At 42.0% G+C, this 23,150-nt stretch overlaps 1 protein-coding gene across 4 annotated transcripts in view; it reads left to right on the forward strand.

The window, feature by feature from the left end:
- PARP8 (poly(ADP-ribose) polymerase family member 8) overlaps positions 1 to 23,150 on the forward strand; it is a 205,653-nt gene that overhangs the window by 134,639 nt on the left and 47,864 nt on the right. For all 4 annotated transcript variants that reach the window (XM_060191018.1, XM_060191017.1, XM_060191016.1 and 1 more), the window contains 7 exons: positions 4,391 to 4,451; positions 4,822 to 4,912; positions 11,738 to 11,804; positions 15,374 to 15,499; positions 16,475 to 17,033; positions 18,198 to 18,248; positions 18,337 to 18,432. In XM_060191018.1, coding sequence (XP_060047001.1) covers positions 4,391 to 4,451; positions 4,822 to 4,912; positions 11,738 to 11,804; positions 15,374 to 15,499; positions 16,475 to 17,033; positions 18,198 to 18,248; positions 18,337 to 18,432 — 1,051 coding nt within the window. The remainder of the gene's footprint in view (positions 1 to 4,390; positions 4,452 to 4,821; positions 4,913 to 11,737; positions 11,805 to 15,373; positions 15,500 to 16,474; positions 17,034 to 18,197; positions 18,249 to 18,336; positions 18,433 to 23,150) is intronic.

Below are 23,150 nucleotides of genomic sequence, written 5' to 3' on the forward strand. Positions count from 1 at the left end.
TTTATTGGGGAATTAATGTTTTACATTCAACGGTAAATACAGTAGTTTCTACATGCATAACACTTCCCAGTTTTCCACATAACAATAGTCACTGAATTTTGATTAAATTGTGGCATAATAGTGTGAAGAACGGATTCTCCAAGGCAAGTAGCGCCGGCATCGATATTCAAACATCTAAAATACTGTATGTATGTGTGGTCTCACCAAGGAGAACGATTTGACTATTTCTATTACAGAAATGTGTGCATCCCCAAAGTAGGTCACATGAACAGGTTTGAAACCAAACCCTACTGTGTTGGAGGAAGCCTCAGTGCTCACTCTCTCTCTCTTCCTGTCTATCTCCCCCCCTCCCTTGCAATTTCATTCATAAAGGAGCACGAATTGACAAGACTTCTAACATCCGTTAAAATACGTATTAATTAGCAAAATGTTTTAGATATTCTTAAATGAGCTAGATTTATATTAACATCAGTATCAAGATGATCAGATAACTAGATTTCAGGATTCACCAATTCAAACAGTAGCTTATGCAGAACTGGAAGTTTCATTAGATATCTAGCAAGAAAATATCGGAGTAGCTTCCTCCTGACCTTCAGGTCCAGAGTGAAACAGGTACATCAGGTCATCCCTATGCTGTTCCTCTTTTAAAAAATATCCAAGTTCAATGTGATGTGATCTTTCACAGTGAATAAACATAGGCAGTGCACAGGATGGTTTTGATTTGTAAGCCCAGTACTGCATTCAGGACACAGTCAGATATCCAGCTACACAACTTCAAGTCGCCTTCATCTTCCCAGCCTTTGACGTGATTCAGCACTTCCTATTCATGAGAAGGAGAGCTACTGCAAGTGAGTCACGTGCAGAAGCAATCCTGATGACTAGGTCATTGCATCTGTAGGAGCCATAATCACACTTTGTGATCGCTTCCTGGGAGATGTGAAATCACAGGCATTGTGTAAAAAGGCCATCACAAGTGAACTTGGTTTGCATATACACAACATTATTTTGAGTTCTTTCAAGTGTGGCATAAAAACAAAAATGTAACTATTTACAGATCTACACCTGCAGACTCAGTTAATTGCAAATCTTTAATGCCTCTGCCTCTTTAAAATTCTATTGTGCTCTGCTACAGTGAAATAATTTGTGACCTCTCCCTCTCTCCCTCCCCCTCCCTCAACCTCCCCCTTCCCCTCCCCCTCCCCCTCCCTTCCCCTCCCCCTCTTCCTTTCTTCCTCTCCCTATTCCTTCCCCTCTCTCTCCTCCTTTCCTCTCTTCCCCCTCCCCCCTTTCCTCTCTTTTTCTTTTTTGGTTGTCTGAAAGAAACTGCAAGGGTAATAACTTTTAACAACAACAACAGAAAAGACATTGGAGAAATCATATAAAGAAAACTTAAGATTCAAATATTACATATTTTACAATAGTATATTCTGTTCTTGCCTTTGCATTTAGTGATTTCCCTTTAATAAACCTGAGAACACTTCTTTTTTTTTCTTTAAAGATGGAAGGTTATATATGCCAATTTTTTAAACATTCCATGTTTTCTTATATTTAACATCATAACAGTTGCTCTAATTAAAGTGTTTCTCTGCTAATTTCTGCTCTTACATGCATCTTTTCATGTAAAAGTTGGCACATATTTGTTAGAATTTTCTTGAGAGTTGGAGTCAACCCCCTCTATTGGACCAAAACTCTATTGGGAGTGCAGAAAGTGGATGGTCTGGCTTCTTTAATCGATTCTCTGCTGCATCCACACCCCCAGCCTTTTTCTACTTTTCCCTAGTGGGTTAGGGCTCTGGAGAGGTGAGACTCCTGGACACACTGGTGAGGTTGTCTGCCCAGGGGAGTCAGGATGGTATCTGCTTGACATCTCGCATTTACGCTTACTACCAATGTGTGAAAACTCGGGAACAGGAAATTAAGACCACTGGACCATGGGGTCTGTTTTTTAATATCTCTGTAGCCACAAATAGTGTTGACATTGTAAAGTGTTGGGGAGGCGGGGGAGAGGATGGGAGGGAGGGGAAGCCAAAGAGGAATATATGGTTCTTAACTGATTTTAGTATTTTTGAGTTTTCTTTTTCTCTTCCTCTAAGCATAACAAAGTCTTAGCATCGTATATAAACCCAACTAAAGTACCTGAAAGCCTAAGCTCTTCACTATTGCAGCCTTTAAAGGAAAAGTCCACTTGAATCCTGAACTAGAGGCATAAGCATTTTAGTTGATTTACTTGACCCTCATTTTTGTTACCGTCTCTGTACAATTCCATAACTCAATTGTCGTTTTTCATACCTTAAGATGCATGTCCTGTCTAAACTTGCGTAGGTTTTTTGAGTTAAGTATTTATTGTTAGATTTGATTTATCTTACTGATAAAAAGAGAAAGATACAAAGAGAAAGACCCAGTTAAAGAGCAGAGCACGGCTTCGCTTTGGCTTGCGGTGCTGCTGGGGACTGAATCTTCAGCCCTGAAAAGTCTTCTGTATAATTGTTACGCTACGTCAGCCCCTTGTCTAAAACTATAGAGATAACTTATTTTTTTTTTTATGAATAGCACAAATGCTTTGATACAGTGAATTCAATATTCTCATGCGAATGATTTATTCTTTCATATAAACTTTAAAATGATTACCATGAATCAATAATAAGTACAATTTAATAAATAATGAAAATGTCTTCGGTATCTGGATCTATTTTTAAGAGGAGAATAGAGAAAACACAGAAACTTAAGTCTGCTAATTCTTGTTTTTATTTATTTATTTATTTATTGATTGATTGCCTCCAGGGTTATTGCTGGGCTCGGTGCCTGCACTATGAAGTCACTGCTCCTGGAGGCCATTTTTTCCCCTTTTGTGGTCCTGTTGTTTATCATTGTTGTTGTTATTTTTGTTATTGTTGTTATTGATGTTGTTGGAAAGGACAGAGAGAAACGGAGAGAGGAGGGGAAGACAGAGAGGGGGGAGAGAAAGACAGACACCTGCAGACCTGCTTCACCGCCTGGGAAGCGACTCCCCTGCAGGTGGGGAGCCGGGGATTCAAACCGGGATCCTTAAGCCAGTCCTTGTGCTTTGCACCACGTGCGCTTAACCTGCTGCTACCACCCGACTCCCAAGTCTGCTGTTTCTATCACAGAAATAACAAATCTTCTCGATTCCTTTAGCAGTTTGCACATCTGCGCTGTTCCCATCATGGCGCACGGACTTACTCTGCGCAGTTAGTCTGCGCTAGATTCAGGGGCTCCCGACAGTCAGGAATTCAAACCCTCCCTTTCCATTTGTTTCATTTCCCAAAGTTCAGTTTCCTTATTTATGAATCAGATCATAACAGCATCCTCTTCTCACTTCGTGCAGGAACTAAGGAGATAATAATCCCTTTAAGACTGGCCTAGTTTTCAATACACAGTAATAATGTATTGAATATGGAGCCAGTTAAGCACCAGTATAAATAGAATATGGAGGGAGTCGGGCGGTAGCGCAGCCGGCTAAGCGCACATGGCGCAAAGCACAAGGACTGGCTTAAGGATCCCGATTCGAATCCCCGGCTCCCCACCTGCAGGGGAGTCACTTCAGGCAGTGAAGCAGGTCTGCAGGTGTCTGTCTTTCTCTCCTCGTCTCTGTCTTCCCTTCCTCTCTCCATTTCTCTCTGTCCTATCCAACAACGACAATATCAATAATAACTACAACAATAAAACAATAATGGCAACAAAAGGGAATAAATAAATATTTAAAAAATAATAATAAATGGAATATGTATATGGAACTCATGTTTGCTACGTAGGCGTGATGGGTAGGTTGCTTTAAGTCTAGAGAAAACTCGGTCTTCAGAGAGTCTTCATGTGTAGCACACATTACTACCCTGTCAACGCTTCTTCTACCAGACTTGCAGAGCTGCTGGTCAAAACAGCGACTAGTCAGTGGTAGATCCTGGATCCTTTCAGAGTAGTTCCAGTACTGAGCTGAGCCAGTCTCCCATATGGCAGGAGAGTTCACGAGCCTATTCTCACGTCAGCTCATGACCCCAGCTGTCTTCACGTCACAATCTCCTCCTTGCCCTTAGACACAGTTCTTCATCCTCAGAGCAATGAAAACAGAACAGTCATGGGGGGACGTGCTTCAGTTTGCCACAGGGAATGAAGGATATCCGAGACTGTGAACCCAGTATGTCTAGGCTTGATGTTTACACACGCACTCCCAGAAAGACAAAATGCTGTTTAGATGGTACAAATAGGTTGTAGAAGACAGTCCAGTTAGATGACATTAGTTCATGCATGCCCACTTCAGAGTTATCTTTGGAAATGAAAGATAAGAATGAATGGTTGAAATGTCACTTTAAAATAACTTAGCGCATACTTTGAAGGAAGAATTAAAAAAATATATATTAACGTTTGTTTTCAGGGAATATGGAGCCATTGATGATGTTGATATTGATCTTCATATTGATGTCAGCTTTCTTGATGTAAGTATTAATTTAGGCAATGTTATTGGCATATTGAAAACATTAATTTTTATTTTATTATTAATGTAATGATTGTTAAAGTGGCTTACGAAGGACTCTTCTGATTGATGAAGCAGATTTTGCATATATATATATATATATATATACTTAAAAATATATTCAATCCTTAGGTTTTCCTTTTTGTAACTCGAAGACTAAAATTCGGAATACTTTGGATTTGTTTTTCATAAGCCAGTTGGTTTTGAAATGGTTTACAAGCCTTAATAACCCATGTATCTCTTCCAAATAAGGTTTTTTTTTTTTTTTTTCCCTGAAAAACATCCAGAGCTCTAAAAGATGAATAATTCGTCTTTGAAATGTCTTTGTGTAGGAGGAGATCGCTGTGGCTTGGGAAGTCATTCGAACGGAACCCATTATTGTCCGTCTGCACTGTTCACTTACACAGTATTTAAATGGCCCAGGTTGGTTTTATTGACCTATTTGTTACCTGAACATTAAGTAATTATTCATTGTGTGTTAAACAAAATGACTGTTGGCCAATGTCTTGATAAGGATATTTAAATATAATCGAATCCTAACATGATGTAGTGACAAGGTAACCTAAGGAACAGAAACGTAATATATGATTGTATAGGTCTTGGACATTGACAGTTGCTGTTGACATAAACATAATCTAACCAAAAAGAGAGCTGGACATGTAGTAAAGATTTAGCAGTAAGTATATTTTGGATTGCCCATTGATTTGTGTATTTGTCTTTGAGCTTGATATTTTAAAAAAAAAAAATGGAGCATGGACCCAGGGTCATTATGGGGTGCAGAAGGTGGAAGGTCTGGCTTCTGTAATTGCTTCTCCACTGGACATGAGTGTTGACAGGTGGGTCCATACCCCCAGCCTGTTTCTGTCTTTCCCTGGTAGGCAGGGCTCTGGGAGGTGGGTTCTAGGACACATGGGTGAGTGTCTGTCCAGGGAAGTCAGGTTGGCATCATGGCAGCATCTGCAACTATACTGAAAAGCATGACGATGTACAGCAGAGCAAATTGCTTGATAATCAGTAACCTAAAGGTAAGACAATAGTAGGCGAGATTTGGGGTCTCCATTTTGGATAAAGCTAGTAGGTCTGTTTTATGTATATTCCAAGGGATCCATGACTTGACTGATTTTTGCCTGAGTCTGACAGCTAATTCACAGGTGGGCTAAAGGTATTGTCTGGGGAGATGGTGTCAGAGTTGGAAATAGGACTAGAAAGCTGGATCCGGAAGAGAGTAGTTCCCAAATATGGGAAAAGTGTATAAATGTGGTTAACTATAATCCCCAGTGATATCTTATGAGATGATACTGCCATAACTCAACTGATAGGTGCTCCTAGTCCTATTATAAATTTTGTCAAAAACCTGGATAAACTGTCTTCCATCACTTATCTATACATGCAAAAGTCTATGTATTTATGTTGCTTCAATGGTCTACTTTTTTTTTAAATTGCTTATTTATTTATTTATTTATTCCCTTTTGTTGCCCTTGTTATTTTATTGTTGTAGTTGTTGTTGTTGTTGTTATCGATGTTGTTGTATAGGACAGAGAGAAATGGAGAGAGGAGGGGAATACAGAGAGGGGGAGAGAAAGAGAGAAACCTTCAGACCTGCTTCAGTGCCTGTGAAGTGACTCCCCTGTAGGTGGGGAGCCGAGGGCTCGAACCGGGATCCTTACACTGGTCCTTGTGCTTCGTGCCACATGCACTTAACCCGGTGTACTACCACCAGGCTCCCAGTGGTCTGCTTCTGCACAACAAACTATGTTAAGAAGTGTGGTAGCTTTTACAAAAAGTTAGCTTTCATAATTCTTTGGGCTAAACAGGGGAGCACTGGCTTGGAGTCCCCCATAGCTTTGCAGCCAGACAGGAGTGAGATGCAGCCAATGACCTTTAAAGGTGTTTTGAGACTGGATGCTGAGGTCCTGGACTTTGAGAGCCGCTGATGGCACAGGTCAACTGAAATCGAGGTTTAAGTGTCTGCTTCATGCATAGCTTCTCCTGTGATTTGGGTTTCTTGTGTCTGGGGTGTAAAAGTAAATATTTTAGGAAGTTGGATATACATGCTGCCAGGAAAGAAGCACTGTCAATTTTCCACCTTATTACTACCGAAGCAGTTGAAAAGCCCACCTCGTACCTCGTATTAATGGGCCGAGGCAGAGTGAGTACATCTAAGTTAAGGCTGTTGCCATCTTTAACCTGCCTCACATTTTACCAGTTTCTGAACGTTTTCTATGGGTGATAAACGGGCTTCTTATATAAGAAAAATATCGACGCTTCCAAGTTTGAGAAACATTTAGCAAAATCTTTTGTTTAGAAAATGTTTCTGCATAGTCATCTTTTTTCCTTTCATTTGTATAGTGTAGTCTACCTAAAAGGTCAACTGTTACTATAAGGGTCTTAGCTGATGTCAATAATGCTTAGCAAATAATAGATACTGGATATATTTATTTTGACTATTTCAAATTTATAGACATTTATAGAAATGTGCTTTAAAAAAAAGGGGGAAACACTCAAAGTCTCTTTATTGAGAAAACTGGAGTTTCATGCTGGGCACATGTCATTTGTTTCAAACAGTTGGTATTAAATTGTACCTTACCGTTAAGCCATGAGAATGTTCTTGATGATTGGATACTCTGTATATCAGAATGACTTGTAATCACTGCACAATATCCCAACCTATAAGTGTCAGTACTTTTGTTGTTGCTTCACAAATTCTTTTATTCTAGCTTGTCTTTTGTTTTGTTTATTCATTTGAAATCAGCTCATTTCTGGTGGTAGTTAGAAGAAAAAGAACCCCCCCTCCTTCTTTGCGGGGGTAAGTTATTGGGGTTAGGAACAAATTTGGGTCACTTCAGTTCTACTCATCCCAACTCCATCTGAGTGAGATAAGAACACAGCATGCCTTTATGTATTCCTGGCGCTGTCACATGATCTTGTGCTTTAAACATTTCCCCCTCATATTATCTCTTTAAACATCTGTTAGGGTTGTGTGGTTTTATAAATATTTTAGCAATGATATTTTAATTCCTTTCAGATGATGCTGTTGCTCAGTACTGCTTCTTTAGAATCACAACTGATCTATCTGTAATTTCTGGGTTAATCTGTCAGTTGATTTACACATTTAATACCTTTTAAACCAAGGAGATGTGAAAGTCATACATAAGAATTCTTAGTGAACAAGATATATTGAGAAAGTAAACATTCATGGCCACGGTAGCTCCCTCAAAAGGGCAAAAAATACTTTATAAATGTCTGCCATCTTATCTGAAGTATTCATTTTCTTCATTGGCAAGAAATTCATTTTTCTTTGCTTCGTGTTTTGATATGAGCGCTGCTGGGTTTTCCCCATTCAGTTTTGTCTTTCTTTTTGTATCCTATATTTGCATTTGGCTGGTGTGACTGTCACCTCAAGCAGAAGTCATGTCATCTTATTTTTCTTTCTGTTGTCTGGCAAGTACAGGATTGATCCCCTTCTAGGCCTGTCAGATCAGTATTGCCCACTCCTGCCACAAAAGGAATTACCGGGGGTCGGGCGGTAGCGCAGCAGGTTAAGTGCAGGTAGCTCAAAGTGCAAGGACCGGCTTAAGGATTCCGGTTCAAGCCTCTGGCTCCCCACCTGCAGGGGAGTCGCTTCACAGGCGGTGAAGCAGGTCTGCAGGTGTCTGTCTTTCTCTCCCCTTCTCTGTCTTCCCCTCCACTCTCCATTTCTCTCTGTCCTATCCAATAACGAACGAAATCAATAACAACAATTAAAAGAAAAAAAAAGAACAAGGGCAACAAAAGGGAATAAATAAATATTTTTAAAAATAAACACATCAGAAATTAAAAAAAAAAAAGCTAGGCTTATAAACCAGCGATTTTGGAAAACGATGTATTAAACCATGACAGGGCACACTCGGTAATTCCTTAGACTTGAAGTGTGTCTACTGTGTGTCTCTATGTGGAGGCCTCCTTACTCTCCTCCTTCTCAGTCTCCCCTCACCCCCTTCCCCGCTCCCTACCCCTCTTCCTTGCAAGTTCATGTGTTTCAGTTCTCCAGCATATAAGCAAAATGTCAAGAATAATTTTTGAAACGAGCCGTTAAAACATTTAGGGAGGGTAGACGTTACAATCTACAAGGTCCCAGATCAAGGCCCCGGTGGTGAGGCAGCCGGTCTGCAGTTGTCCCCTCCAACGCTGTCCCCCCCCCCCCTTCCATCTCAATTTCAATCTGTCTAACCAGTAAATGAAGGCATTAATGAAATAAAAGCTTTAAATTGATTCTGAGTAATTTATGCCTTATGATAACTCTTTATGTCTTACATAATTTCCTTTAGTGATGATTGCATTTCTTGTGTAGTATGTTTGATCTTTCTGTTTTTTTTTGTCAAGTTCCTTTTATTCCTCTGTTCATTGACTTATAATTTTGCATGATGTCTTGTCTGTAGATTATGTCTTCTTAAAACGTTAAAGAGAGCATTAATTTTGATAAAGTTCTGATTTCATCTTTTTTAATGTTTATTTATTCTCTTCTATTTCCCTTTTTATTATTGTAGTTACTATTGTTGTCACTATTGTTGGATAGGACAGAGAGAAATGGAGCAAGGAGGGGAAGACAGAGGGGGAGAGAAAGACAGACACCTGCAGAACTGCCTCACCTCACTTTCTTTGCTCAGTCTCTGGATGCAGGAGGGCATATGGGCCTAGTTCTCAAGATATTTCTGCTATTTACATTCACACAGAGGCTTTTCCTGCGGCCTGAAACACACACACACACACACACACACACACACACACACACACACACACACACACACACATCGTCTGGCTGTTCCAAATTTAAACCCTTAGCACATGCTTCTCATCTTAAACACTGGACGCTGGATCTGTCTATTTGCTGACTCAACTTTTCTACCTGAGGTCAGATAAACATCTGACATTTCCTTCCTTTCTTTTTTTTTTAAATGATAAATGTCTCTTTCCTAATACCCTCTTCTTTTTTTTTTATTTTTATTTATTCATGAGAAAGATAGGAGGAGAGAGAAAGAACCCGACATCACTCTGTCACATGTGCTTCTGGGGATCGAACTCGTGACCTCATGCTTGAGAGTCCAAAGCTTTACCACTGCGCCACCTCCCGGGCCACGATATTTCCTTTCTTAAACTTTCTCCAGAGTCTTTATCACCATGTGACTTTCCATTTTATGAGGTTTTGTTTGTTTGTTTCTGTTTCCTCCTTTCTCCTTCCTCTAGATCAGGTGAGGAACATTTGGCCCACGATCCTTTAAAGGTCCCCAAAACAATTTGATTTGATCTGGCTTTGTCAAGTCAACTGTAGCTTTTTCTACCGTTCTTTTACCTCAGATCTGGAACCTCACCTTTCCAGAGCTCTACCCTACTAGGGAAAGAGAGAAACAGGCTGGGGGTGTGGATTGACCTGCAGACACTCATGTCCTGTGAAGAAGCAGCTACAGAAGCCACGATTCCCACTTTCTTCACCCCAAAAATAATTTCAGTCCATAGTTCAAGAGAGGGAGAAATGTTAGGGGAAGATGACCTGAACTCCAACTCCATCAAGACCTGGATAGAGAAGAGGAAAACAAGGACATTTGGAAGTAGACACAGGTGTTAGGGGTTACTTAGAAAAGAACTGAATACAGGACCATAGGAAAAAAAAAAAGAGCAAATATATATAAATATAGACAGTTAATAGAAATAATAGTCAACCTGTATCTGTGACCTTCTGAGAACAACTGAAGTTTCCAATGGGGAGGATGGGGCCACAGTGGGAATAGTGTGGGACACACTCACTATTATTCCATAATTTTGTAAACCAATATTAAATCACTGATAAAAAAAGAAAAAAGAAGGCAGTGGTCCGGGTTGGTGGCACAGTGGATGGAGCATTGGACTCTCAAGCATGAGGTCCCGAGTTCAATTCCTGGCAGCACATGTACCAGAGTGATATCTGGTTCTTTCTCTCTCTCCTCCTACTTTTCTCATTAATAAATAAATAAAAATTTAAAAACACAGGAAGCATAAAACAACAGAGGATATACAGTAAAAAATTTATCTCCCATGCTCTACTCTCCTCCCTTCATTGTTTAGCACAAAAAAATCAGATGTATGTATTGTCAGCCTTGTACTTTAAAATATAGTGTGTAGGGAGTTGGGCGGTAGCGCAGCAGGTTAAGAGCAGGTGGTGCAAATGCAAGGACCGCCATAAAGATCCCAGTTCGAGCCCCCAGCTCCCCACCTGCAAGGGAGTCGCTTCACAGGTGGTGAAGCAGGTCTGCAGGTATCTTTCTCTCTCCCCTCTCTCTTGCCCTTTTCTCTCCATTTCTCTCTGCCCTATCCAATAACTACAACAATAAAACAACAAGGGCAACAAAAGGGAATAAATAAATAAATATTAAAGTATATATATACACACATATATATATTTATATATATATATATAGTGTTTGTGTATGCAAATTGTCCTACACATTGGTCCTGATGCTTTTTATGTGCTGAATTTCATATATGTGTGTGCAAATATTCGTTTACATATAGTATACATGTATGTAATATGTAGTGCTAATAATACATGAATTTAAATTCATGTATAAAGTATGAAAAATGATCTACAAGGCAGTATATAAAACACTATTTTAAATATGTGTTTCATGTAAAAGCAATATTATACGGCAAGTTGCATATGTAGTCATGTTATTTTTTGTTCCTTTATGGCTGATGATTGACGTTTTTCCTTTTTTTATATATCTTTATTGGGAGATTAATGTTTTGCAGTCGACAGTCAACACAACAATTTGTACTTACATAACATGTCCCAGTTTTCCACATAACAATACAACCCCCACTAGGTCCTCCTCTGCCATCATGATCCAGGACCTGAGCCCTTCCCTCCACTCACCCCAGAGTCTTTTACTTTGGTGCAATACACTAGATGGCTGAATTTTTTTTTTTTAAGGCTTATTCCTTGAAGGGGGTGTTGGGCAGACATGGCACCAAGGACTGAGCCCGTGTGTGCTTTCCTCATTGAACGCCCTCTGAGCCAGTGATAGTTGAATTTTAACTGGTGCCTCTCTCCCTCTCCCTCCCTCTCCCTCTCCCTCTCCCTCTCCCTCTCCCTCTCCCTCTCCCTCTCCCTCTCCCTCTCCCTCTCCCTCTCCCTCTCCCTCTCCCTCTCCCTCTCCTCTCCTCTCCCTCTCCCTCTCCCTCTCCCTCTCCTTCTCTCCCTCTCTCTCTCTTTCCTCCCCTTCCCTCCATTTGCAGTGCCCACTGTTGATGTCTTCCAGATTTCCACAAAAGAACGCTTCGGATTGGGACATCAGCTGAAAAAGTAAGTTTTCTAAAGACTGAATGCTAAGCTTCTGTTGACGAGAACTCCATGCTCATTGTGTCTTCTCCCTCACCATGTTGTTTTCAGTTCAGTAAGAGTTTCGGTTTAGGAGAGGAATTCATCCTGATGTAGACACAGGGTCAGTAGCTTAGTTCGCTGAGTCCATGTCCCACCTCCCTACCCCCATCTAATCACCATCACCAAATCCTCCCCTTTCTCTGCAGTATCCTGTATACACTTCTCCTGGGCCCTTTCTCTGCAGTATCCTGTATACACTTCTCCTGGGTCCTTTCTCTGCAGTATCCTGTATACACTTCTCCTGGGCCCTTTCTCTGCAGTATCCTGTATACACTTCTCCTGGGCTCTTTCTCTGCAGTATCCTGTATACACTTCTCCTGGGCTCTTTCTCTGCAGTATCCTGTATACACTTCTCCTGGGCTCTTTCTCTGCAGTATCCTGTATACACTTCTCCTGGGCTCTTTCTCTGCAGTATCCTGTATACACTTCTCCTGGGCTCTTTCTCTGCAGTATCCTGTATACACTTCTCCTGGGCAGGCTGACTTGTGGACACAGCTTTCTGGGTCTCTGTGACTCTTACTGTGACCAACAAAGGAGGAAGCAGTAATTACTGACTGCCATCGGCTTCTCCCTGGGAGGCCCCTAGGCGCTGAGCTAGTCCTCCCCTGAAGCTGTCCCCAGTGGTCCCGGCTCTGGCTTGGGCAGCATTTCCTCTTTGTGGGCTCCTTATGGTCCCCTCTGCTTGCTTCTTGGGGCCTAAAGTGAATAGCACTTTAGCAGCTATAGGCAGTGGCCTCCCCTTCAAACTACCTTTTGTACCTATCGATATATAGATAATTCCTTGATTTCCTGTTTGAACCTTGATTTAATGTCATGATAATTTTTTTTAATACAAACAAAATTACCCCAGTTGAGCTGACTTTTAAAAACATGGGGAACATATCTCAATTAGCCACAGTCAAAATATAAATTTCACAAATCTGGTGCTTTTTTTTCTTTTTTTTCAAATCTGCATTTGTCAGAATATCTAGTCTTAAGAAGTTGTCTATGTATGTATGTGAGATCATTTGGTATGCAGCCTTCTCCTCCTGTCTTGTCCCACTTAACATGATGTCTTCAAGAACTTAAGAAACAAGGCGAGGAAGGGAACACACTCCTGCTAGCTGTGGTCTGGGACAACAGAGCCAAACCCTGAACAGCTCTGAAGAAGGGAGGGGAGAGGGCCCTGGGGGCTCAGTGCACAGTGCTGGTGGGGCTTCCGTTCATGGTAGGAGTTACGTTCAGGCTTCTGTGGGGAGATGAGAAATCGTAGGCGTGTGGCAACTGTCTTGTAAACCAGCATCTCCCTAACAAACTGATTTTAAAAACTGGGTCTGTAGAGGCAGAGAGACACCTGCAGCCCTGCTTCACCACCTGTGAAGCGACTCCCCTGCAGGTGGGGACCGGGGGCTTGAAACCAGGTCCTTGTGCCCTGACTGTGACGTGTGCTCAACCAGGTGCGCCACCACCTGGCCCCTACTTAAGATTTCTTAAGTAAAGATACCTGCATTTGGCTGTGATCCCTAAGTCCCTTCTAATAAAAAAATCATATTATTTATTTCAAGAGGATAATAAATCATTTTGTTGCTACGCATTACAGTGGATGGTACACAAGCTTCATGCAGTTGCTTCAATTGCTACTTCCTCCCTCCTTTTCTTTTTTAAATTTTTAAAAAATATTCATTTATTTATTCCCTTTTGTTGCCCTTGTTTTATTTTTGTAGTTATTGCTGTTGTTATTAATGTCATCATGGTTGGATAGGACAGAGAGAAATGGAGAGAGGAGGGGAAGACAGAGAGGGGGAGAGAAAGACAGACACCTGCAGACCTGCTGCACCGCCTGTGAAGCGACTCCCCTGCAGGTGGGGAGCCTCTACTCCCCCCAGTCCTGGAACCTTTGGATAGGGCCCACTTTCCCGTATGCCTCTCCCAATCCATACTAACTACTTTCTAGGGTGCCTTGAGAATTAGAGAGGACGAATTTATTCATGACATTCCTGTCTTGTCCCCTAGCATGTTGTAAGTGATAAGCAAGTTTTAGTACCATTGTCCTGCTCCAGAATTTATGTGTTAGCAATAACTGAAATGAGAAGACCCCACTAATGTGTCCTGGAGCCCAGCTTTCCCAGATCCCTGCCCCACTAGGGAAAGAGAAAGGCAGGCTGGGAGTATGGATCCACCTGCCAATGCCCATGTTCAGCGGGGAAGCAACTACAGAAGCCAGACCTTCCACCTTCTGCATCCCACAATGATCCTGGGTCCATACTCCCAGAGGGATAAAGAATAGGAAAGCTATCAGGGGAGGGGGTGGGATACGGAGTTCTGCTGGTGGGAATTGTGTGGAGTTGTACCTCTCTTATCCTATGGTTTTTCTCGGTGTTTCCTTTTTATAAATAAAAATTTAAAAGAAAAGAGAAAAAAGAAAGAAAGAACTGAAATGGCCATGAAAAAAGCAATACTTATGGAAATAAATCAAAATGGAACTCTCTTCTTTGGCCACATGAAACATGAAAACAGAGAAGCTATGACAGCCTGAATTCCTTCTGAGAAAACAGTAACCTGTCTCTGTCCACAGTTGATATTTAGAATTCTTTACCACAGAACAATGATGAAGTTATCCTGACTTAGGAATGTTGAGATCAGGAACTATTAGGTTCTTGCATAATGGTAGTAATGAATAATTTATAGAAACCCGAATTAAAAGAAATCTAGGCTAAAGTTAGACTGTGTTGGCTTTTTTCTTGCTTTTCTTTCTTTTGTTTTAATATTTATTTATTAGAGATAGGGAGAAATTGAGATGGCAGGGAGAGAGAGACAGAGAGACAGAGAGACCCCTTCAGCCCTGGTTTCACCACTTGTGAAGCTTCCCCCCTGCAGGTGGGGACCAGGAGCTTGAACCTGGGTCCTTGCGCACTGAACTATATGTGCTTAACCAGGCCTGCCACCACCTGGTTCCATCTTCATGCTTTCTGTAAGACTTAGTTTTAAATGATTTTTCTTTGCATTTTTCATTTGTTAATCTATTTCTTTTTTCTTTATATGGAGAAAAATACATGAACAAGTCAAGTAAAAAATTGACTTGCGTTTTCTAATAAATGGCATCATAGTTAGTAAAAAAAAAAGAAAGAAAGAAAAGAAAAAAAAGAAAATTTGTTATGCTGTATCCCTGGCACCACAGAATAATTCAGAATTTCTTGTCACTTTCCTCACAGTTAACATTGTTCTTAAAAGGCGCCCCAATACATCTCTTTCAGTCCTCCTCTCAATTCTTTGCTCATTTGTGCTTTAATTATATCCGAATAATTATTGATCATAACACAGTCAGTCATGGAGATTTCTATGTAAAATCAGAGGTAACCCTACAGAGGTAACCATCTATCTCTACGTTAGCATGCCCCTGATTGCTGTGCAGTTATTATGCCTTTGATAAATACATTTCTGACATTTTTATATTAACCCTATTTAAAATTGCCTCGGATCTGTGATCACTGACTTCACTTTGGGACTGACAGAATCATGCAGACATTCGCCACACAGCAGTGGAAACTGAGCAAAGAAAAATCCAGTTGCCTGAACAGTAAGAAGCTGTCCGAGAAGAAAGTCAAATCTCCCCTGCATCTGTTTTCTACTCTGCGCAGGTGGGTGATCAGAGGACGCACCGTCGTCTTACTAAATGCCACCCAGCGTGTGCCGTGTCATTGCCCTTCACTTGAGGGCTTTCTGTCTTGTCTGGGCATCTGGTCATTTTCTTTTTTTTTTTTTTTTTTTTATCTTTTTATTTATTTATTGGATAGAGACAGTCAGAAATCGAGAGGGAAGGGAGGGATAGAGAGACACCTGCAGCCCTGCTTCACCACTTGTGAAGCTTTCCCCTGCAGGTGGGGAACCGGGGCTCGAACCTGGGTCCTTGCAATTGTAACGTGTGCGCTCAACCAGGTGCGCCACCACCCGGCCCCCCTGGTCATTTTCTTTTAAGATTTCCAGGAACAGAGCAAGTCGTATGTGTCCCATCAAAAATGTACGTGTTCATATCCACGTTCAGAGCCTTTGTTTCCTTACCATGGGTCATAATTACGAAAGTTCTGTGTTTTCTCATCGTCTAGAATTTTCCCAAGTAGAATTCGTCCCATATTAGACTCTAGGATGGGTGGTGGTGGTGGTGGGGGGGGTGAACCTTGATAATGGTTTTTGTTGTGGTTGTTCCCTTGCTTTTCAGGAAAAATATAAATTAGGCCCCGTGACCATCCTGCACTTGATATATATGTATTCCATCTTTATCTTTTTGGTATCCTTTTAACATTTCTTAAACATTTTATTCATTTATGATTGGACAGAGACTGAGAGGAATTGAGAGGGATGAGGGAGATAGAGAGGGAGAGAGTCAGAGAGACACCTGCAGTCCTGCTTCACCACTCGTGAAGCCCCCCCATACACACACACACACACACACACACACACACACACACACATACATCCTGCACTCATCTTACCTTCAGTTTCCGCAGCTTCATTAGAGTGAAGTGGTGTCGCAGTTGATCGAGCCAGGTGAGCATTTTTCCCTGTTCTCCTCTTGTCACGATCTGCCCTGTATTAACTCCTGTTCAATTTTGAAGGTCGCCAAGTTATCCACCCCCGGGTTGCGGCAAAAGCAAATCCAAACTGAAATCTGAGCAAGATGGGGTCTCCAAAACACACAAGCTGCTGCGGAGAACTTGTTCCAGCACCGTCAAGACGGAGGACGTGTGTGCCAGCAAGTCCCACAGGACCTTTGGTCGCTCCCTGTCCAGTGACCCTAGGGCCGAGCAGGCGGTGACGACCATTAAGTCGCACAAGCTCTTGACCCGCCCCTGTCCGGCAGCTGTCAAGCAAGAGGACTGCCTCACTCTCAAGTCACATAAACTCTTGACACGATCTTGCTCCGGAGATCCACGATGTGAGCACAACGCCAGCTTGAAGCCCCACAAACTACTAAGCAGGTCTTACTCCAGTAATCTCCGAATGGAAGAACTGTACGGACTGAAGAATCACAAGTTGCCCGGCAGGTCTTACTCCGGCGTTCCCAAGTCATCCAAAACAGAGCTTTTCAAGGAACCTACAGTGGAGGGCAGGAGGCTCTCTCTTACCTCAGGGCTTATTGGTATCTTAACACCGTCTTCATCTTCCCAGCCTGCTGTGCGTAAATGTTTTCATTTGGAGATTTTGAGGGTTAGCTAAGGTGCAACAGTAGTAAGATTTCTTTTTTTTTTGCTGGGGGGGGGGTAGGGTGGGTGGGAGAGGGGAGAAGTATTCTGGCGCAGGAAAAATTATTTCATTTGTATTTCTTACCAAAAAAAAATACTGCTTTGGGGGGGTGGGAGGGTGGCATACCCAGTTAAGCACTTAAGTGCAAGGATCCCAGTTCAAGCCCCCATCCCCTTCACAAGGGGTGAAGTGGGTCTGCAGGTGTCTTTCTCTCTCCCTTTCTACTTCCTCCTCTCTCACTTTCCCTCTGTCCTATCCAATAAAATGGAAAAAATGGCCTCCAGGAGCAGAGGATGCATAATGCTGGCACCAAGCCCCAGCCATAACCCTGGAGTCAAATATATATACTGTTTTTTTTTCTTTTTGAGTATTGTGTATTCCAGGCATTTGCAACTTGTACTGGAGTGTTCGTTTTGATTTTGAAGAAATGTAAAGATAGCTATTGATTTGAGGTCTGTTCCAAATTCCTGTTACGATGAATGATACTTAAAACGAAAAGAATTCCCATAGACTCTTCGACCCGGTCCTTTTATGAAAACATAACATTTTTTAATGTTTTATTGAATAGATCTATCTCTAGTTTTCTCACTTATGGTGCGGCAGGCAGGCACGTCTAACAGAAAGTAATCTCCTTTTATACACAAATTGTGCTCAGGACCGCCATTACCTAGATAGAGATATTCTCTGGAGACTAAATCTCATCACTGTCTATACAGTTAATCCGAATGCAAGACGCGCATTGTGATGGGTCCTTTCACCTCTCTGTCTTCCCTCCTTTCTTGATTTCTCTCTGTCCTAGCCAACAACAACGGCAGCAGTACCAACAACAATAATAACAAAGATGACAATAAACCACAAGGACAACAAAAGGGAAAATAAGTAAATAAAGTACTTTTAAAAAAATCATGCTTTTCATCTAAATGAGACAACTCTTTCAGCAGTAAGGAAGAGCACCCATCACCGTGACTACCATATCTTGACGCCATGATTAGTGGTTTAACAGGTTCTGACATTTACTGTTAGAAAAAAGGAGACAGCTCTCGCTTACGTATTTTTTCCTCAAAAGATCATTTTGCTCTCTCTGCTTTTTTATAGTCCAATGGTGCCAAGTGCATTCCAATACGAGACCGTGGCTTCCTAGTACAGGTATGAATCAAGACTTTATGCAGCGTCGAAAGATCTCCAGGTCATTTGTGAACATGTCTTAATTCTTCACGTTCATTGCTTTGCTCAGACAATCGAGTTTGCTGAACAGCGGATCCCCGTATTGAACGAGTACTGTGTGGTCTGTGATGAACCACATGTGTTTCAAAATGGCCCCATGCTTAGGGTAAGTCCTTCTTAGTACTGTGTACTTAGTACTACACCAGCTTTAATGCACAACAGCAAGGAGCGGTTTTAAGACACAAAAAGGAATGTCTTCTTTTTAAGTACGTATTTTCTGCCAAGCATTTGAAAATAAGCCAGAGACAGAGTGAAAGAGAGCACCACACAGAAGCTACACCAGTGTGGTAGGGAGCAGCCGGGCGTTCACTCAGGTGGCGCACATCCCGTGGCAGAGCAGCACGCTGTTTGTGCGACCTCCGTCACTAGCGCTGCTGCTCAGCTCTGGCTGAAGGTGGTCTGGGAGCTGACTCTTGACTCTGCTCGTGCCGCAGGCATGGAAGGAAGCTTTTGTATAACCCTTATGCTTTCTCCCCAGTCGAATGGTGCACACATTTTTAAATATACAAAGTGATGGCTCATTTTTTTTTTTTAATTTTTAATTTAAGAAAGGATTAGTGAACAAAAGCATAAGGTAGGAGGGGTACAACTCCACACAATTCCCACCACCCAATCCCCATAACCCACCCTCTCCCATGATAGCCTTCCCATTCTCTAGCCCTCTGGGAGCATGGACCCAGGGTCGTTGAGGGTTGCAGAAGGTAGAGGGTCTGGCTTCTGTAATTGCTTCCCCGCTGAACATGGGCGTTGACTGGTCGGTCCATACTCCCAGTCTGCCTCTCTCTTTCCCTAGTAAGGTGTGTCTCTGGGGAAGCTGAGCTCCAGGACACATTGGTGGGGTCTTCAATCCAGGGAAGCCTAGCCAGCATCCTGGTGGCATCTGGAACCTGGTGATTGAAAAGAGAGTTAACATACAAAGCCAAACAATTTGTTGAGCAATCATGGATCCCAAGTTTGGAATAGTGGAGAGGAAGTGTTAGGGAGGTACTCACTGCAAACTCTAGTGTAATCCTGCTTTCAGGTATATATTTTGCAGTAGTTTATGGATACGTGTGCACATACGCTCTCTCTCACAGAAACTGGTGTATGTCTAGGTTATGGGACTTTGTTAGAAAGTGAACTACCTGAGATGAAATTAGAGTGTACTATTAAAGGAAAGGTCTCACCCGAGTAATGAAGCTGAAGGGTTGTCATTCCACACGTGAAGTCTCTGGATACAGTCTGAGGTGAAGCATGTTGAGATGGCAATCGTTGCTTTGGTTAGGTTGTGATCGGCGGATGCAATATTATTTGGTATGGATTGGGAGATGCATACGGGAAAGTGAGCCCTATCCAAGGGTGCCAGGACTGGGGGAAGTAGGGGCTTTATAGTGAAGATGTGAGGTTCCTGCTGTCTTAGGGTTCAAAAAGACAATCAATAGTTAATATTATCATCACATTATTTGTTAATTGGGTTAACTTTGAAAAGTCCCTTTGTTATGGTTTGCTGTACAGTACCCAGTATCTTGTATATAGCTGTGCTATTGGAAGCTTCTAATCTACTTGGTCTAGGCTTTTGAGAGAGTCCGCATATCAAACACGTAGCCTATCTATTAAAAAGATTCAGTTTGTCTTTTGAGAACCTTTGAGACATACAATTGATTTCCCCCTCTCATATTAATTAACTACTGATTTATATGTCTACATTTTGCTAGGAGTGTACATAAACACCATTCCCGTGATGGCTCATTTTGACTGAACTGAAGTTCTTTTTCTATAGTGGGAAAGAGCAAGTTCTTTGACTCTGAGAAAGTATTGGTACATCTGATTAAGTGTGCGCATTACAGTGTGCAAGGACCCTGTTCTGTCTCTAGAGGGACAGCTTCAGATGTCTCTCAATTTCCCTCTTCCTTCCTTCTCCGTTTCTCTCTTTATCTAATAATAAATAAATAAAAACAAAATCAAGGGAGTTGGTCGGTAGCACAGCAGGTTAAGCGCACGTGGCTCGAAGCTCAGGGACCGGCATAAGGATCCCAGTTCGAGCCCCCGGCTCCCCACCTGCAGGGGAGTCATATCACAGGCGGTGAAGCAGGTCTGCAGGTGTCTGTCTTTCTCTCCCCCTCTCTGTCTTCCCTTCCTCTCTCCACTTCTCTCTGTCCTATCTAACAGTGATGACAACAATAACTACAACAATAAAAACAACAAAGGCAACAAAAGGGAAAATAAATAAATTTTAAAAATCAAAAATTATTTCTTAAATATTCTAATTACTTTCCTATCTTTTCATGTCCTCTGTATATATCCACATCTATATCAATGTGTGTGTGTGTGTGTGTGTGTGTGTGTGTGTATATATATATATATATATATATATATATATATATATATATATATATATAGTATGTTTGTAACTTACTTTATTTATTTATTTATTGCCACCAGGGTTATCACTGTGGTTCAGTGACAGCACTAGGAATCTGTTGATCGTAGTGGCCATTCTCTCCCCTCCCCCAATTTTTATTAAAGAGGACAGAGAGGTAGCGAGAGGGAGAGGACACTTGCAGACCTGCCAGTGAAGCAGACCTCCTGCAGGTGGGTGAGGGGTGGAGATTTGAACCCGCATCCTTGCTCTTGCTAATATGTGTGCTTAACTGGGTGGTTCACCACCAGGCCCCCTGAATGTTACTTTCTAAAAATCACAGAAAATTAGAGAAAAGAGGGTGACCGCCAGTGCATTTAGAAATGCACTTTGTAGCATACAGAGAATCATAAAGATCTCCACCAGTATGCCTACTCACCACATCTTTGGGGTGTTACTGAATATGGAATAGAAAAGTCAATGTACATACATACATTCGCAGACCTGGTTTCAACAGGGTCTTTGTTTACGTTCCTTAAGCTGAGATTAAATTCACACTGCACACAATATACTATTCTGTTACAACCCGGTGCTTTTTAATATTTCATAATGTATAACTATCCCCACTGATTCTGAAACAGTTCTATCATCTCCAAAAGAAATGCTATTGCAGTCACTACCAATTTTCCCTTCCCTTTATCTCCTGCTAAGGACAGTCACTAATCTCTGGTCTGTTTTACGGGTCTGCTCGTAACATACATTTCATGTATCTATGTGGCCGTTTTGTTTCTGGCTTCTTTCTGTAATTTTTCAGAATCAGTCTGTAAAGAATGCGTGTGAACTTTGCATTTCTGTACCATGAAAAACATTTCACTGTATGGATCTGAAACATGTATGTATTCTTCCTTTAGATAAATAGCATTGCTGAGGCATACATTAAAAACTTTCAACTTTTTTGAGAAACTGCCAAACTATTCCCTTTATAAAGTTACTGGGGCGGGAGTCGGGCGGTAGCGCAGTGGGTTAAGCGCACGTGGTGCAAAGCGCAAGGACTGGTTAGGATCCCGGTTCAAGCCCCTGGCTCCCCACCTGCAGGGGAGTCGCTTCACAGGTGGTGAAGCAGGTCTGCAGGCATCTCTCTGTCTCTCTTCCTCTCTATCTCCCCCTTCTCTCTCGATTTCTCTCTGTCTCTATCCAATAAAAAATAAAAATAAGTAAAGTCACTGGGGCTTGGTGCCTGCCTGGCCGCCACACTGCTTCTTTGGTCCTGTTGACCCTTTCCCCCCCCCCCTTTCTCTTTTGTTGAAGATGTATATGGAACTCCATATGTGTATTTTAACTTGTGGGTAGATAGCATATTGGTTATGCAAAGAGGCTCTCATGCCTGAGGCTGCAAAGTCCCAAGTTCATTTCCCCTGCACCACCATAAACCAGAGCTAAGCAGTGCTCTAGTTAAGATAAATAAATAGGAAATAATAATAATTTGTAACTTTCTTGGAGAGGTGTTTTGTGAATTACAGTACTGCTGTTGACAGGGGTACAGTTTCTCATCTCCCTGTAATGTGTGTTTATAAAACACTGTCACGGGGACCGGGACCTGGCTAAGCACACACATTACAGTGCACAAGGAGCCAGGTTCAAGTCCACCTGCGGGGGGAGAGCTTCATGAATGGTGAAGCAGGGCTGCAAGTGTCTCTCTGTCTCTTTCCTTCTCTACCTCCCCCTGCAGGTAACAAATAAAACAAATAAAAATAAAATAAATAAAAAACAAATAAATATATATTAAAAAAAACTGTCACTCCCAACTTTGGCTATTTTCTACCATCATGCACCTGGATTCCCACAGTCTGCCCCTGGCCCCTCCCTCTGTACTTTCCCCACTGCCTTTTGCTTTGGTACAATAGCCCCTTCTCAGTTCACGTTTTATTTTGTGTTTTCCTTTTCTGTCCTTGTTTCATTTTTCTTTTGGTGGAAGATGAGACAGTGCCGGGCACCACAGCACGGCTCCATTGCCTGTGAAGCTACCTCCCTGTAAGGGGGGGGGGGCTTGAACCCGGGTCTTTGTGCATGATGTGTGTGCTCTACACACTGGACCTTCACCTTGCTCCTTTGCCAAGCTGTTTTTGACAGTGTCTGTAACATTTTTAAATTTAATTTCCCTTTTGTTGCCATTGTTGTTTTATTGCTGTTGTAGTTATTGTTGTTGTTATTGATGTCATAATTATTGGATAGGACAGAGAGAAATGGAGAGAGGAGGGGAAGACAGAGAGCAGGGAGAGAAAGACAGACACCTGCAGACCTGCTTCACCGCCTGTGAAGCGACTTCCCTACAGATGGGGACCCTGGGGCTCGAACTGGGATCCTTACATTGGTCCTTGCGCTTCGCGCCATGTGCGCTTAACCTGCTGGGCAGCAACATTTTATCAGTGTATTTCCACCAGCTGTGTATGCTGTCAGCTCTCCGCAACTTCAGACTTTTTTTTACC

The sequence above is a fragment of the Erinaceus europaeus genome, chromosome 5, assembly GCF_950295315.1.
Source record: "Erinaceus europaeus chromosome 5, mEriEur2.1, whole genome shotgun sequence".
Classification (NCBI taxonomy): Eukaryota; Metazoa; Chordata; class Mammalia; order Eulipotyphla; family Erinaceidae; genus Erinaceus; species Erinaceus europaeus.